Source organism: Cyprinus carpio, unplaced genomic scaffold, assembly GCF_018340385.1.
Source record: "Cyprinus carpio isolate SPL01 unplaced genomic scaffold, ASM1834038v1 S000006479, whole genome shotgun sequence".
NCBI classification, from domain to species: domain Eukaryota; kingdom Metazoa; phylum Chordata; class Actinopteri; order Cypriniformes; family Cyprinidae; genus Cyprinus; species Cyprinus carpio.
Window position 1 is genome coordinate 894931 of NW_024879154.1, and position 18955 is coordinate 913885.

The window sequence follows — 18955 nt, forward strand, 5'->3', positions numbered from 1 at the left end:
TATAAAATTTTCTTCCACGGGTTTAAAATTTCACCCTGGGGAAAAACAAACAAAAAAAACAAAAAAAAAAAAAAAAAAAAAATTGAAAAAATAAAATTTAAATTAAAAAAAAAGTAGGGGGTTTTTTTTACTGGAATATAAAAAAAATTTTCCAACCATAGCCCAAAAGGCAACTTGTCTATTCAAAATTTTACAAAATCAAAAAATAGCACAAATCCTGGATGCATTTGTTAAATTTAAAAATTTATCAAGGTTTTGATTCAATTTTCTATTGGTCCCAAGACAACCAAGGGAAAAAATGCAGCCCCAGTAAAAAGATTGGGGGCATGTGGGGGGTGGGGGGTTTGTAGCACCCCTTTTTTAAAAAAAAGTGGTGGGGGGCTTTTTTCTAGCCCAACAAAGTCTGGGGCCCAAAAAAACCCGAAGGCAAAGGAATTTTACAGTAAGTACCAACCCAAAAAGAGCTTTTTTTTCCCCCGGGGAGGGCCCCCCCGAGTGCATTTTTCAGCTTTTTTAACCCCTGGTGGCCCCTTTAACCCCAAATTTTTCAAACTTAACACCAAAAAAGCACATTTTCGCAAATAGCCCTCAGCTTTTCCTCGCCCACCCTTTACATTTGGCAGCTGGGAGTTGGGGAAAAGAAAAAAAAACAGTAGTTTAAAAAATTAATTTAACAAAATTTACAGGGGGAATGTTTGTACTTTTTGAATTTTTGTGTTTCTTGAAAGAATTCAAGCAGGGATAAATGTCAAACCTATGAGCCTGGCTTATATTTTTTCTAAACTACACAGAAATTTAACCCCCATTTTGATTTGATACATTTAAAAAGGTGTGGCCCTATTTTTTATTTTTTAGAATTATGTGTTTTTTATCCAAAGAATTTTTTGGGGGTTTACTTTGGGATCGGAGCAATTTAAAATGGGAGGGCCTTTTTTGTGGGCGGGGGTACAGGGTTTTTATGCCCAAAAAGTCAATATTCTACTATTAGGCCTTTTTTTTTCCCCAAAACATTTTTTTAATTTTTTTTTTAAAATTATTTAAAAAACAAGCTTTTAAAAATACCCAACTTTGTTATTCATTCTTGTCCTTTTAAATTTTAAAAAACTTCTTGGGGAAAAAAACTGATTTAAAAAAAATTATTTGCGTTTTTAAATTATTTCCTTTATTTTTGTAAAACCCTTTAGGGGACTGTAAATTTTTTTCTCCCCTTATTTTGGGCCCAATTAAAAACAAAAAAATAATAAATTAAACCTGCACAATTTAGCAAATCATTGAAAATCAAAGAAGGGCGGATTAAAAAAACGTCCTCACGTTTAAACCAAAATTCCTCATTATAAAATTTAACAAAATGCAAGCGAGGGAAAAAAAAAAAAAAAAGCTTCATTTATTGACAACGTCCGTGATTTTTTTAAAGGGAAACCTTTTTCTTGTTTCAAAATAATTTTAAAAAAAAATAAAAAAAAAAATATTGCAGCCTGATTTTAAAAAGCAGGTTTTTGGATCTTCTTCCCCCAAAAAAAATTTAGAGTGCAAGGTTTTTTGCCATGTGCATGATGCGGAAATGCGACACAAGGGTTTTTTTTCCCATTTTCCCACCCCTATTTTATCTTCAATTTCCAAATTTTTGTTTTTGGGGTTTAAATTTTTGGATTAATTGCATTAAAAAAAAATTTTTTTCTTTGGGTTAATTTCCAATGCCCCAAAAATGTTTAAAATCCAACCCTTTTTCGGGGCCGTTTTTAAAAAGTATTTTAATTAAATTTTTCCCAATAAAAAATTTAAATTTAAAACCCGCTTTATTTCTTTATTATTAATGCAAAAGGGGATTTTAAAAAAAGTTTATAAAGCTTGGGATCTGTTTTTTAAACTTGGGCAAGAAAAACTAATGCATCAACGAATTTGGGGGCGCATCAGGGGTTAGATCATTTTTAAAAATGTCAAAAAAGCCCCCAAATTTTCAGGTTTACCGGCTCCCGCTGGCTTTTAGACTGTAGTGAAAATTTTTTAAAGGGAAACGGTTAAAACCCAAACTGTAACCCCAAAAAAAATGGGCCCTTTTTTATTCTATTTCAGTGTTTTGTGAAAATTATTTTTTTTGCGCATTTTTATCAGGGGGGGGACGCCCTTTTCGAAAAAATTGATTTTTTTTCCCGAAATGAAATAATTTAAAATTAGGGGGCCTCACAAAACCAAAGAGAAATATACTACAAAAAGCTTTAAATGAAACTTTTGTAAACTTTTGAAGGTTGCATTTCTCTTTTAAAGGGCATGACAGTATACTGTGGGATGAGAGTCCCGCACCGGGGAAATTTCACTTACAGGGCCCAAAAAGAAAAAAAATTCTTTTTAAATTTCAAAAAAAATTTTAAAAAGTCCTCCTTTTTTCACAAATTTTCAGGGGTACTTCTGCCCGTGCTTTTTGGCAAACTTAAAAAGCACAAACCATCCCCCTCAACCCCAAAAGAAAAATTTGAAAGATATTAAACCTTTGTCACTAAGGAACTGATAAGAGCTGTCCAAGGTCCATGCTTTTTCCTCTGGTCCCATGAGTGTCAAAACTTGCTTCATGAAAGCCAGTGAACTTGCGGAGAGAGTCAGTTCTCTCCTCTGTCCAGGTGTTGTCAAAAGGGACATCCTCTCTGTGACGAATCATAATTCTCTTCCACGTTAAAACTTTCACCCTGGGAAAAACAAACAACAACAAAAAAAAAAACAAAAAACAATGAAAATAATAAATTAATTAATAAAAGTAGTTTGACTGGAATATAGAAATATTTACCAGAATCCATAGCAACAGGCAATCTTGTCTATTCAATATATACAAGTCAACTGTAGCACAAATCCTGGATGCATTTGTGTAAATTCAATATGCATCAAGGTTTGATTCAATTACTATTGGTCACAAGACAACAGAAACAATGCAGCACAGTAAGACTGATGTGGTGCATGTGGGGGTGGGGCTTTGTAGCAGCCCCTTTTAACTAAAGTGGTGGGGTCTTTTATCTAGCCAACAAAGTCTGGCAAAATCCAGAAGGCAAAGGATTATACAGTAAGTGACCAACCAAATGAGCTTTTTGCCGCCGCGAGTGCCGCCACCCGAGTGCATTTGCAGCTTTTGACCGCTGAGTGGCGCTTTAACCACAAGTTATCAAACAAGCTCATCAAAGCACATTTTCGCAAATAGCCGTCAGCTTTGCCTCGCCGACGTTGTAACATTTGGCAGCTGCAGTTGGGGAAAATGAAAGAAAAACACTGTAGTTAAATTATTGAACATTCACAGATGAATGTTTAGTACTTATAAAGTTATGTGTTTCTTAGAATGAATTCAAGCAGGATGAATGTCAAGCCTATGAGCCTGTCCTTATATTTTCTCTAAGCAACACGGTATTACACCATATTTTAGATTTGACACATTTAATAGGTGCATAGTATTATTTATATAATATGGATTATGTGTTATATTATCCTAAAGAATTGGTGGTTTACTTTGCATCGGAGCAATTAAAGTGGTAGCCCATTTAGTGAGCTAGGCTACATGGATTTATATGCAAAATGTCAATATTCTCACATATTAGGCCTTTTTTTGTCACAAATACATTTTTAATTTATATTTTAAAATTTATTTAATAAAACAGATGCATTTTAATAACATACTTTGTTATTCATTGCTATCCTTGCTAATTTGACACCAACTTCTTGGGGAAAAATCTGATTAAGAAATTGTGCGTTTTATAAATTATTTCCTTTATTTTAGTAAGCATTGAACTTTATCATTCTCTCCCATTATTTAGGCTAATTAAAACAGAAACTAATAAATTAAACCTGCACGATTTAGCTAAATCATTGAACTCTAAAGAATTGACAGATTAATAAAACGTCCTCACGTTTAAACTCAAGTTCTCTCATTATAATCAACAAAATGCACGCGATGTAAAAAAAAAAAAAGAGCTTCATTAATTGACAACGTCAGTGATTTTAAAGGGACCTTCTTTCTTTGCTTCATACATTTAAGGTAAAAAAAATGGCAGCTGCATTTAAATGCCATGTGGTATCATAGTTCCTTAAAATAAATTGCTGGTGCGACCCCAGAGTTATTCGTATTGTCTCACATATTGTAACTTCATTACAAATCTTGTTTGTGTTTAATTTTGGATAATTGCATGTAAAAAATTATTTACTTTGTTATGCACATGCAAAATGTGAAACTTCCACCTTATTTCGCAGTCTATAGTATTTATAATTATTTGTACAATATATTTAACTTAACCTGCTTTATATCTTTATTATTTAATGCAAAAGTGATTTATTAAAACAAGTTTATAAGGTCATGCATCTGTTTTAATCTTGATCAAGAACAACTAATGATCAACGAATGGAGCGACATCAGCGTTAGATCATTTTAAAATGTCAATAGCCTCCAATTTACAGGTTTAACTGCATCTGTCTCGGCTGTAGACTGTATGAAGATTATTTTTAATGCGGAGCGTGTAACCAAACTGTAACCGAAAAGAAATGTGCTCTTTTATTATTCATATTCAAGTGTTTGTGTGAAAATTATTAATGCGCATTCATGACAGGAGACGCTTCTCGACCACTTGATTTTTTTTCCTGAAATGAAATAATTTAAAATGAGGGGCCTCACACCAGACTGAGAAATTATATCTAAGAAAGCTGCTTTAAGAATGTACATTATTAATCTGTGAGTGTGCTTTTCTCTTTAAAGGCACATACAGTAAACTGTTGAGATGAGAGTCTGCACGGGTGAATTTCATCTGGCAAACCAACAAAGAAAAACATTTTGTTTATTAATAAATAATTAAAAAGTCTCCCTTTTTCACAGATTATCAGGCTACTTTGGACCGTGTCTTATGGTAGAAGCAATGGATGTGCTTGATGCTTGAATATATTAAAGGCTCAGTATGGATTAGATGTTTGGTTAATATAAACGGTGATTATTTGGAATATGTGACTTAAATGAACCTATGCTACTAGTAACTAGAAAAATCTTATATTGGGGGGCAGACCTATTAAATACCCTCTAGAACATCTCTGTTAGCTTTTAAACCTTTTAGTACCATTTGCATAAATTCTGAGAAGCTTTTGCCGTAAATCGGCCCCAGGTTTGGGACTGCGAATGTCACATAGAAGTAACGAATTGACCAGTAATACAAACGAAAAATAAGTGGGCCTGCATGACGTCTCGGGACAGTTTCTTATCACTGCAATATATTCTTACATTTGTATTGCCAAACGACTGCAGCGTTGCCGCGAACATTAAACTGAAAATAGTAACTACAAAGCAACAATACATTAGAACAAATGATTTCGTCTCTTTGGCAGATGCGCGTCTCTTTCGGCAGTTTCTTTGTATCTCTCTTAGAGCGAACATATTAACAAAAACATATTATAACATACCGCGTTTCCAGCGAAATTACCCAGAACAATTGTACCACTTTTTTCCCCAGGAACTATTTTCCCCCCAGACGTGTTGCTTTGTGCGTTTCCAGCATGGTCTAAAGTACCGTGAAGATTAGGCAATAGTCTGGTTACGTAGGTCTGCACGCGCGTTTCTCAATACAACAAAGTACGCAAATTTCAGACTTGCATCATCGGTAGTTCGACTTTATAAGTTCGACTCGGGAGTGTTATCTCCTTGGACGGGAACGACGCAAGTCCAGTTAATTTCTACGACAAACAGCAGCGTACTTGAACACATCCAGCTCGCCTTGGCTACTGCACTTTTCCTCCCTGTATATTTACAATAACCAGAATAGGATATCAATACCACTCTGCCTCCTTTCATTTTCTTTAAACAATAATAGACGCAGAAAATGTGCTACGCTTAGTTCAGGGGAAAGTATATATCTTACAACCATTACAATGAAACAAATATTATATCCAATTGCCTCTTTTTATTTTCCTTAACATATTAAATATAATACAGACCAACCATTGACCTGTTTAGCTTTACCCAAACAATTGATATTATGTTTAACCCACGAAGAAAGACATCGAGCCGCGTCAATGTCATAAGACATAGTTTTGAGATTGGCTTTAGGCGGATAAGGAGCAACTGAGCTCCTGCTGAGCGCGGGGAGCTGATCGTCCCTCGAATCTGCAAAACACATTTTTAAATCTGTTATAAATAAACCGCAGATTTGAGTTTTAACACAACTACATTCTCACGCCTGAAATATTTCTTAAACCGACATTTCATGTAGTAATATGTAGTAATATTTTGAAAAGTCTCAGATTGGCTGCAATGGAAATCATAATGCTGCGTGAACTCAACCAATCAGTATACAAGTTTAAGAGCGCCCAAGTCCCACCCCCCTGAAAGTTCTGGACCTTTGAAAAGTACTACCCTCTCGCTTTCTGAGGGGCTTGTTTTTTGCCGAACTTATTTTAGGATCCTGGTTCCTGCTGTGAAACCCCCGAGTACCAGCCCAAAGTCCCGATTCCTGGGGGAAAGTTCCAGTGGTGGAAACGCGGCTTTATATTGTAATGTATCTAATCTCTTGTTGCCGTTGCAAAAATTACAAAACCAAACTAAAAAAGGGCATTGTCCTACTTTGGCTAAACCTTTCTCTGCAGTTTGAAACCCTCATAGACACTGGTCCATAACAGAGAAAGAATTCACAACATTTATTTCATTCCCCACAGAGCTATACAGAACAAATCCCAACCCCCTCCACTGAACTGAATTCGTCGGTCCTGTTTTTTGGCTGCAAACGGTGTGTTGTCCTGTTTACTGGGTTGAATTTTTGCTGCCGGCACTCCACAGCATCCCTACTCTTTTTTATTCAAATTTTCTTGCAGCCCAATTACAATTTTTTTCACCATACCAATAACAATACCAAATTCCACCAATTTGATAATGAATCATTCTTTTTGTGACAATCATTGTTATTTGTGAACATAGGCATTTGAGGCCGGCTTTAAGACCAAGAAGAAGCCTCTGCCCGCTGCTCCCTCTTCACAGCGCGCAATGACTCCGCGCTAACCACACCCAGTTTCACCGTCCTGTCAAGTTTTGATTTTTACAAAATCAGTTTGGGGGAATGCCAACTTACTGATCATGAGCCCAACATTTAGACAGGTAGGACAAGCATCAGGTGTAACTGCTTATTTCATTGTAAGTTAATTCTTTTAAATATGAGTATTTTTAAAAAATTGTCAAATAAACAACTATTCGTAAAACTTGGAACCTTATTATAATTGACGTAGCGACACATCCAAACACCAGAAAGCAACCTACACTCCTCTAAGTGTGTCTTCCATTGAAAAGTATGCATTTTTTCATCACAGGCGATATGGTTGGAAATAATAGTTTAGTTCAAAACTTTAAATGCAATTGTTTTAAAAAAAACATTGCTTATTTGAATAACGTTTTTATAAGACCCCGCCGGGATTATTCTTTTAAATTCCTTGTGCCATTTGTAATGTCAAAAGTAGGTTCACCTCCGAAATTACCTTGTAAAGTAACAATTCTCTAATGGTAAAAGTCCTCAGGCCGATGGCATTTTTTTGTGACAATTATTGATTTATTTAGTTTTAGAATAATTGTAGCCTACATACATGGATTGAAGCAAAACAAATTATTTATTTTCTGATAACCTTTTAAACTGCAGGCAAATATAGCCTACATTCTTGTACATTGTAAAATATTTGATCATCCCTTATTCTGTCCCTTATTTTCTTAAGGACTAAAACACTTAGTTTCTACCAGAAATATACACTATTTTCTTAAAGAATAAAAAGAAAGAATCACATTAGCCGTATTTTTCCAGTTCCAGAAGTTAATTGGCAACCCTAATGATAATGTAAAGCATCTTTTGACATCCCCTGACAGTGGCACCTTACTCGAAACAACAACAACAACAACAAAAGCCAACCACAACAAACCACAAAATCAAAGCTGTTTGTAGGATATATTGGAGCGAATAATAGATTTAAAAAAGAAACAAAGTGGGTGCTTGGTTCCTCCGAAATGGAAAACGAATACCGCTGTGTTATCACACTGTAAAAATGATGAATGATGAAAAGTCATGATAACATTTTTAGTTAGGCTCCTTTAATTTGCTATATAATAATTTTTTTACATTTTTTTTATACTAGAATTCAACTTGAATCTCAATACTATTGAAACGGGTTTAAAATCTCAAGGAGTTTATGTTGAAATGGGTTGAATGTGTCACAGTACATTGTTACATAGCCTACATTAACTTTAGAGCTTTATTAGTATCCGGAAAACCGTGATTGCATTCCGCATGAAACTAACAATATAATCAGATTTTAAATTAACAATTTCCAGTATAAAAGCGGAACAGCAACCTTTATATCAAACATTTTTCAAATCATCCACACGAGGCAATGCGGGAGGCAGGTTTCTGCCCCAGAGTTACACGAAGTGAATTGGCAAGCATGGGGGGCCGGGGGGAATTTACTTCAATATAGTACAAGTCAATCTATACTCTAATCAATGACAACTATATATCGTTGGGAAGGTCGAAGACTCCTCAACTAGATATTAGACCACTTTTTGGTTTTAACAATTAGTGTAGAACCCTGATATATTAATTTAATGTACAAGAGTGCAACTCAAAAACATTATACGGCATAACAGGAGTTCTGACATTTGTTTCCACAAAAATCTTCTTCGCTCTCTTCTTTTCCTATCCCATGTTTTAGTTAATCCTCATAAATTTATATATCATTTGAAAGCTGTTCATCCTGTGGAAAACCAGGTTGAAATGAGTACACTGAGTTACCATGGAATCTTAACTTTAAAATCTTTTAACGGTCTCCTCCCCCTTAGTGGAGGTGGTCATATTCCAATATAGTGATGGGCTGTTCTAAAATCAAAACTTTTCAAAATCTTGACAAAATACATATCGTTAGAACGTTCTGAGTCTTGAGATTCCCATATTGTGGTGGTTATTTTGTCACAGGACATAATATTTGAGAGAGACATGGTATCCATTTTTGACAGAATCTACTGCATCCACAAAATTCAATAGTGGTTTGGATGGCACCCGGTGGCTGTTTTGTGGTATAACGCCTAAACAAAATTGCATAGGAACCTACAATTTTTTTTATCAACTTCAAATTTTGGAACAAACAACTTAGTTAGACATTGGCTTTAATTTGATAGGCAAGTTTGGATTAAAACATTTTCATAAAATATTAATGTTATATATAATAATCATAAAAATAGGGCAGTCCAATATTTTCTTTACAGCAAATTTTAACTTTTTTATGCTTTAGTTTGTTTAAATTATTTTACTTTCTGCAATAATCTCAGATTGTCCCTTCTTAAAAAGAATACCCACCTTTTATCTGTTATTCAAATGCATTCTATGCATTATAACAATTAGAGTGTTGAATAGTGGACTTTCAGTTCTAACGCAACAGCAATGCGGTGTTTGATAGTGCGCTCTTTTTCATTCATACAGTGTGGACATTCCTTCATTTACATTACACACTCATTATTGCGTTACGTTAGGCTGTTGCGTAAAATATTGTGCTGATCCCCCGTGGCTCACCTGTTAACCTAGCAAACACCCAGTAGTGTTCCACAGCCTCAGCCAACCTATTAGGGCAGAAATTATTTGTTAATCCCGTTTATTTGTTTTTTGAATCCATCGGCTTTGGGCACACGCCCTAATAGTATATATATATATATATATATATATCGATATATATATATATATAGATATATATATTGAATGACTGTTAAACAATAGCATGCATAAGAGCTTTGTGTAAAGGTCTTTCTTTTAATGTTTTGATGCGTAGACTGTAGCCTAATACTATCCCCACGTCTTGAAATATTAACTCACTGTAAATGTTTTCTAATGGTTTTTAAGGATGTCACAATGTTATATTGTTGTTATAATGTTTATTGTTGTTGTTTTACTTCGTCCTTTCATCTCCATTAGAAACCAACAATACCACACAAGCAACAAAACAACAAACAACAACAAACAAAGATTAAAACACAACATTTTACAATTAGGTGGACAACAGAGAAAAAAGGCTACATGAGTTTTGCAATCCATCCCTCCTGCCGTCACCTGGTGGCAGTTTTTTTGCGAATGATTTTACAACACGCGACGTGGACTGCAGTTAACGCCCGCGGCCCTGTACCTTGAGTCCTTCAATATTAATGATTCTCTTTGTTCTTTCTCTCCTAGATATAGAGAATGCTTTATAATGGGTGTTGAAAAATAGCGGGGACACATGAGTGCAAAATTTTTGCCATGTGATCAGTAAGTGTGGGTCCTTCCCTTTTTGGACTGTGGAGAAGGGGGTTTTCCCTCAGGTCCATTCTGTTCTGCACTCACATAAGGTCAGGAAGTGACCTATTCATTGAAACTCAAAAGTTTATGTTCTATTAATAGTTTTTTCAATGTTTCTAACTTTGTTTTTGAGTATTAAACTGCTGGGTCAACGCAGTAAGGGTGATATCTACCATTTGTTGATCACAGGATGGGATATTGTTTGATGTTTTTTGTGTTCATAGGGAAAGATGTTAAATAATATTAAGTTTGTTACTTTTAATTTGCACGGGGGCTCAATCAATGACAGAGCAAAAAAGTAGATTCTTTTATTAGTAGTTATTTATTATGATTTTTTTTTTTTTTGAAAAATAAAACAGCTTTCACAAGTAGAAAGACAATAAACTGAATAGGTCAGGGTTAAATATCGTTTTTATCTGCCCTCTAAATCCAGGCACAAGAGAGGGGCGGCAAGTATAGATATTACGATATTTGCTGAAGAGACTTTACAGGGCTCCATATGATGTTGCACTAAAAACAACATTTTTTTGTGTATTTGATTTGGTGTAAGAAATGTGTTTTTTTGATGTAATTTAAGGTTTTTAAAAAAAAAACATTATTTTTCCACATACTATACATTTATCGTTTCTCCTCTATGCCCCGCTTTTCTGAAACGCATAGTTTTTAACAAGCTCAGGGGGTCTGAAAATGGGAGGGTGATCTGATTTGGCCAGCTATCCATTGCATTGTGATTGGCCGAATACCTCCAGTTTGTAACGGAAATGTTACGCACCTTACCATACTGTGATGCCATGTCCCCAGTCAGAACAACCGGCGTGACACGACAAAAACAAGTGAGTGTGTTTTTTTTTTAAAAGTTTGTTTGTCATTTGTTGCGTCCATGAGGACATAATTCCGGATAATAATGACTTATACTGTCTTTTTTTACGCATTGTGTTGCATTGCGCTGTGTAAACATAAAACCATGTCCTGCATTTTGTGATCGGAGATCACATATAACATAACGCAATACGACATAAAAAACATAAATAAAAATATTGTTGCTAGCCTAATGTCAGTAAGAATGTGTTAGACATAAAACTTTACCTGAGATAGCTATTTCTCTGTTCACAACATATAAGCCAAATATGTTTATAACTATAGCCTATAATTGTATAGGCCTACCTACAAAGCATACTGTGGTTTATGAATGTAACTAAGCTTCTTTCATAAATATCACTCTGGTGTAACTTATTTTTGATGTGCTATAACCCGGAATCCGCTGAGTGTAACTGTAATCAGTAAGCTGTAAATCACGGGATGGCACTGATAATATTGTGCTATGTGGTAATTGTGTTCGTTTTTTTTTCTATAGGAATTAATTCAGACTAGTATCAGTGACCATCACACCTACTGTTATTAATGTAATTTAGAAAAAGTATGTTTTGTCCTCACATTCAATTATTCCTGGTCGCGGCTCTTCTCTCTAAGTAACACCACACCGGCTGAAAGGCTCATTGTGCAGCTCATTATGCGGGCCTTTGTCGTTCTCATGTGAATCACAGCATTATGCATGATAGTTGACGCCTTCTTGCATATACCTTTCTACACAAAAAGTGTCTTAAAAATGTAAATCAATATATTGTTTTCTGTGAGTGAGTTAATCAAGATGATTTTCACATTATTTTGAAGCAAAAACTCTAGGCTTCAAAATCTGTTCTCAAAAGTCTTGTGAACAAATGTTTTCTCTAGGTGTTTTATTGCCTTATTTCAGTGACTTCAAAATTTAAAACCACGCATAAATTCGCGCTTTCTCAAAAAACCAATCATGTACATACATGCTGCTCACATATTATTGTAGCGCCCATTTTGTGCTGATTACAGTGTTATTAGACTTTCACCATTTATATTTTTATAAGCAACTGAAAAAAAACACAAAATAGGGTGGGGGGGGGGGGGGGGGGGGGGGGGGGGGGGGGGGGGGGGCATGTCAAAACTTCTCTAGTCCCCCAAAACACCCCTCAAGCCCCAGAGGGGTTAACCACTGATTTCTAGTCATGTGTCGTCTTTTGGAAGGCCATACAATGTATTGTTCGCTTTCAGAACGAAACACAGCGTCTTCACAACATGGCGTTGGCAGCAACAATACTACAGCAAAAATTAAAGTTACGCTTTCTTTCATTGTGTGAACATTTTGGCGGCGTTATGCAAATTTTCACACATCGGGACGTAGACATGTGGGGGGGTGGTTTGTTTGAATGAGGCATTTAGGAGGGTTGGGTTTTGACGAGTCTTAACTTTTATAAAGAATGTTTGGGTTTGAGACTTTAGTCTTTTGCAACTTTAAGGATCTTATCTATTTACAAACAGCTTGTAAACTCCAAAGGGGAAAAAGAAAACTTGAAATTGCATCATATGAACCCTTTAATATAAGGCTTGAATCCAACATAGATTATTTTGGGGGTGGTTTAATTCAGTCATCTAAACTTATAGGTAAAATAAAATAAAATAATGCACTCATGAAAAGAGCCTGGTGGACCATAGATAAAGTCTTAATCCCACAAATCATAGTTATTCCCATTTTCTTTTCCTCATTCATGGGGGAATAACAGATTCTTCTGAACACACAGTCCAGTCCAGTTTAACTTTCAACCTGAATAGTAAACCCATACTACTGCTTTTGGAGCCTAAACTATTAATAGTGTTTAAATACACTCAAAGAGCACATGAAGACAGAAGTTAATATCTACTTGGAAATAATGATACTATAGGGAGGTACACAAAACCAAGTACTTGAGTAAAAGTACAGATCACGTATTATAAAATATTACTCGAGTATTAAAAAAAAAAAAAAAATAGAAAAAAAAAAGTACACATTGTCCAATGTTTACAGCGGTAAAAGTACAAAATGACTTGTTTTTTTTATGTACTTAAGTAAAAAGTACAGACAGGTGAATGATTATTTTGCAGTTTTATATAGGCTATCTTTTATCATTTAATTTTATATTAGCATTTGTTTTTTTTTTTTTTTTTTTTTTTTTTTATAATCCTACAGCTCAAAATACCCGGGATTTTCCCAAAATAAGCCAATTAAGGAAATAATGAATATGAAATAGAGGAAAATATAATTAGATTTCATAAATGATTTTTTTCTTCTCTCAGAACCTTGTCCTGTGGTGCAAAAACACCCCCTGGCCAAATGCCCCCAGGAGAGCATCACTTCCCACTTTGTTGATAATTACTGTAGTTACCATGTTCCTGAACATCCCATTCTTTCCTTTTCCCTCAGATGTAATCTATCTAGTGGGTTGAATAACAATATGGACTTGGACTTAAAAAAAAAGGAAGAAAATCCCCTCAATTCAGCACCAGTAAGCTCGTTAGCTAGACAGTTAGCATCAGCTAACATTATTGACTTATTTTCAGCATGGCTATGAATAAACATTTATATTTGTCTACTCGGCTAGTTGATCCAGATACAATAATTAATCATTAAATTCGACATTAGTAACTTACTTTTAACAGCATCAGACATGTGCGCACTCACAAGATCTCCCCGGTCTTACTTGTGAATATCAGTTCACTGGAGACTCGCACTAAATGGTTAATTGAATCAGGTGAGCTGTCGACTCGAGAAACAGCTGCAATCGGATCATTCCTATTCGTTGAATGAATCGTTTGGTGCAATTTGCGAACTGATTTAATGGGTTCATTGAAAAAAAAATCAGTTTGTTCATGAATCAGGGACACTGCTTCTGCGTCTCGGAGCATGGATATATTATGAGTAACCGATAAGCTTTATGAAATGTAGTGAGGGCGGTTTAAAAAAGTACGATCTTATGCTTTGGAATGTAGTGAAGTAAAAATAAAAGTTACTCAAAATAAAACTACTCCAGTAGAGTACAGATACTTGAAAAATTTACTTAAGTACAGTAATGAAATAAAACTACTTCGTTACTGTCCACCACTGATGCTCTGGGATGCATGCGAAGTGGTTTTAAGGGGGGAAATATATTGATGAGACTTACTAAGACTAAAATTAGCAAGATTTAGAGGATTTACGAGGAAAGGAAAACGGGTAAGAAAGGTTGGATTTCAAGGTGGAAACGAGATTAAAAAGATTCAGGCGGAAACTGGTGACTTGCATATGCAAGAAATACCAAAAAACGGTTGTATTACCAAGCAGAAATACTATGAGGTATGAGGCAAATCGTATGAATAGTTAGGTATATAATTTACATAAACAAGAAAGCAGACAATTTGATCTGAACTGATGAAAAAAATGAATGTTGATGAACTAAACATTGCTATTAAAATGTTGATGAAACTAAATAAATTAACAGATCCTGATGGTTTTATCTCTGAATGGTATAAATCCCCTTAAAGAAACCAACTGACCCCATGCTACTTGCCCACCTTTAATTGGATATTAAAAGGTGGGGTTTGTCCCTCCCTACATGGAGGGGAAGCAAATATTTCAGTTACACTGAAAGATGGGAGATATAATATCCAAATTAGCATTTCAACACCTTGGGCTGCCAGTTTGCAGAAGACACAGTGTATTGGAGCCATTTAAAGCCAGCAAATGAACTGGGTCAGTGATCACAGATCCTTGCTGACCTAAAAAGCCTCTGCATTCTTCTAAAAAGCTTTATGACAGAGGCATATTAAAACACCTGATAAATCAACTCACAAACTACAGTGTAAGGCAGGGTTCTCAAATCTTACCCTGGCGGGCCAATACGCTGCAGAGTTTAGCTCCAACCCTGATCAAATCTCACCTACCTGTGATTTTCTAATGATCCCAAAGACAGTGATTAGCTTCCTCAGGTGTTTGATTAGGGTTAGAGCTAAACTCTGCAGGAAAGTGGATCTCGTGGGCCAGATTTGATCCCTGGTGTAAGGCTTGGCTTGTCATACTGCAGTACACATTTCAACACTAGCTGTCAATATTACATACTGCACCACTTAAGGTAAAATTGAGTTTATCCTCACTGTACAACCTATACAGTATTAATTAACTTTACAGCATTGTATAGCATTTAAAACTGCATAATTCACTACATTCACTGCATAACTCACAATGCAGAAACCGATGCAGAACCAGTGCCAACAAGTGCCACCCAATGGGTAACACAGATGCTGAGGGGGAACATACTGATCTGACACAAACTCGACAAGTGTGGCTGTTGTTGTTCATCTACACTGCCCGTCCAAAAAAAAAAAAAAAAAGACACGACCTGGATTTGACTAAGCAAATAGTTAAGATCCTCACCCATTAGGTAATTACTGCATGGATAATTATGTTATGTGCCCAAAGAATGAGGTCAGCTGACTACCTGAATATACTGGATGACCAGGTTAATTCCATCAATAAATTTTTTTCTTCCCAGATGGCACGGGCATATTCCAAGATGACAATGCCAGGATGCATTGGGCTCAAATTGTGAAAGAGTATGCAACATCAGTTTCACACATGGATTGGCCACCACAGAGTCCAGAGTCAGACCTTCACTCCAATAAGAATCTTTGGGAATGTGCTGGAGAAGATTTTGGCAGCGGTCTGACTCTCCACCATCATCAATACAAGATCCTGCACTGTGTAAATCCTGCCATTAAAAAATAATGCAACTCTGGACAGGAAGCCAATGTTGTGACTGACTTACACGAAGCTTTATCGAAATGATGCCATGGCGAATGCGCGTGCCATAATCAAAGCTAAAGGCAGTCCAACGAAATATTAGGAGCGTGGCACTTTTCTTTTGGACGGGCAGTGTATGTCTGCCGGTGCACCTTTGTGAATTGGCTTTCAATACAGGTGCTGGTCATATAATTAGAATATAATCAAAAAGTTGATTTATTTCACTAATTTCCATTGAAAAGGTGAAACTGTATATTATATTCATTCATTACACACAGACTGATAATTTCAAATGTTTATTTATTTTAATTTTGATGATTAGAACTGACAACTAAGGAAAATCCCAAATTCAGTATCTCAGAAAATTAGAATATTGTGAAAAGGTTAAATATTGAAGACACCTGGTGCCACACTCTAATCAGCTAATTAACTCAAAACAACCTGCAAGGCCTTATAATGGTCTCTCAGTCTAGTTCTGTAGGCTACACAATCATGGGAAGACTGCTATGACTTGACAGTTGTCCAAAGAGCAAACCATTGACACCTTGCACAAGGAGGGCAAGACACAAAAGGTCATTGCAAAAGAGGCTGGCTGTTCACAGAGCTCTGTGTCCAAGCACATTAATAGAGAGGCGAAGGGAAGGAAAGTAATGTGGTAGAAAAAAGGGTACAAGCAATAGGGATAACCGCACCCTGGAGAGGATTGTGAAACAAAACCCATTCAAAAATGTGGGGGAGATTCACGAAGAGTGGACTGCAGCTGGCGTCAGTGCCTCAAGAACCACTACGCACAGACGTATGCAAGACATGGGGTTTCCGCTTTCGCATTCCTTTGTGTCAAGCCACTCTTGAAAAACAGACAGCGTCAGAAGCGTCTCGCCTGGGCTAAAGACAAAAAGGACTGGACTGCACGGCTGAGTGGTCCAAAGTTATGTTCTCGTATGAAAGTAAATTTTGCATTTCCTTTGGAAATCATGGGTCCCAGAGTCTGGGGAAGAGAGGAGAGGAACACGGTCCACGGTGCTTGAGGTCTGGTGTAAAGTTTCCCACAGTCAGTGATGGTTTGGGGTGCCATGTCAGGTCTGCTGGTGCATGGTCCACTGTGTTTTCTGAGGTCCAAGGTCAACGCAGCCGTATACCAGGAAGTTTTAGAGCACTTCACGCTTCCTGCTGCTGCTACCAACTTTTATGGAGCTGCAGATTTTCATTTTCCAAACAGGACTTGGACACCTGCACAAAGTGCCAAAGCTACCAGTACCTGGTTTAAGGACCATGGTATCCCTGTTCTTAATTGGCCAGCAACTCGCCTGACCTTAACCCCATAGAAAAATCTATGGGTATTGTGAAGCAGAAGATGCGATATGCATGCCAGACCCAAGAATGCAGAAGCAGCTGAAGGGCCACTCATCAGAGGCAACCTGGGCTCTCATAACACCTGAGCAGTGCCACAGACCTTCGACTTCAGTGCAAACGCCGCATTGCTGCAGTAATTCAGGCAAAAGGGAGCCCCAACTAAGTATTGAGTGCTGTACATGCTCATACCTTTTCATGTTCATACTTTTCAGTTGGCCAAGATTTCTAAAAATCCTTTTTCTTTGTATTGGTCTTAAGTAATATTCTAATTTTCTGAGGTACGGAATTTGGGATTTTGTTCAGGGTGCGGTTATCCCTATTGCTTGTACACTTTTTTTCTACCAGCATCTTTCCCTTCCCTTCGCCTCTCTATTAATCGGTCTTGGACACAGAGCTCTGTGAACAACCAGCCTCTTTTGCAATGACCTTTTGTGTCTTGCCCTCGTGCAAGGTGTCAATGGTCGTCTTTTGGACAACTGTCAAGTTAGCAGTCTTCCCCATGATTGTGTAGCCTACAGAACTAGACTGAAGAGACAATTTAAAGGCCTTTGCAGGTGTTTTGGCGTTAATTAGCTGATTAGAGTGTGGCACCAGGTGTCTTCAATATTGAACCTTTTCACAATATTCAAATTTTCTGAGATACTGAATTTGGGATTTTCCTTAGTTGTCAGTTATAAATTATTCATCAAAATTAAAAAGAAAAAACATTTGAAAATATATCAGTCTGTGTGTAATGAATGAATATACTCATTAGGAATTAGTGAAATCAAACTTTTTGATGATATTCTAATTATTTTATATGACCCAGCACCGGTATGTGATGGCAATGTTAACTTAGCTAAAAACTGTGCAATTTTGCTTTTTGCAAAATAAAAGAACATGCAAACGGAAAAATTGAAAGACAATTTGTTTTACCCTTACCTTTTTTTGTTTTATCTATTAATGATTTTGTTATATTTCATTTCAGATATTGGATAACTTTTAAAGTTGGTAAAAATGTTGCCTGTCAATTGTTACTGGCCTATATTCATATATATTATGTTCAGATATTATCAATATTAATGCTTCACAAGAAAATAAGTATGGTAGCACAATTTCAGCTTGTGTTTAAATGTTTAGATACCTGGCCCAGAACTCATTCGCAAGGGCAGACTGCAGACCCCTCCCCACACACAATGCCAGGCTTTCCTGGCAGCTACTGAAACCCAGAAAGGTTCAGCTCCTTTGCCATTCCAAAATGTTCTTCTCTTGATCTTATTGTAGATGTGATGGCTATCAGATCCAGAGTCTAGTGAAATCTCTGCATTTTGACGTCATCAAAACATCTTCCTTCTTGGGATCGCTGACAGGGACCTTTTTTTGTGATATATGCTTTGTGCATTGTCATTGATCCACTGCACAGCAGAAAGAATACATACATCCCCACTGGGGGCAGTTTTCAGAAAGGTAGGTGTTGAGCAGTATGAGTGAAAGCACTCATCTGCTGTGATCTGGTGGAGCACTGAACATCTGGAAAAGGGCAAAAAAAATTATTGTCCTAAAAATCTTGAAGAAATTCACAACTAAAATGTCTGTAATAATTTGGATTCCTAATGGCTGAAATTCAGATAATTTATAGCACTTTATTTGATCCCATTTGAAACTATTAGGACTGGTAATCAAATTGTCATATAATCCACTT

At 36.3% G+C, this 18955-nt stretch overlaps 1 protein-coding gene across 1 annotated transcript in view; it reads right to left on the bottom strand.

Moving 5' to 3' along the window:
• Nucleotides 1-2494: 2494 nt before the first annotated feature.
• LOC122143653 (RWD domain-containing protein 2B-like) overlaps nucleotides 2495-18955 on the bottom strand; it is a 38586-nt gene continuing 22125 nt past the window's right edge. Inside the window, exon 4 of the mRNA XM_042754225.1 lies at nucleotides 2495-2681. Within this exon, the coding sequence (XP_042610159.1) occupies nucleotides 2495-2681 (187 nt within the window). The remainder of the gene's footprint in view (nucleotides 2682-18955) is intronic.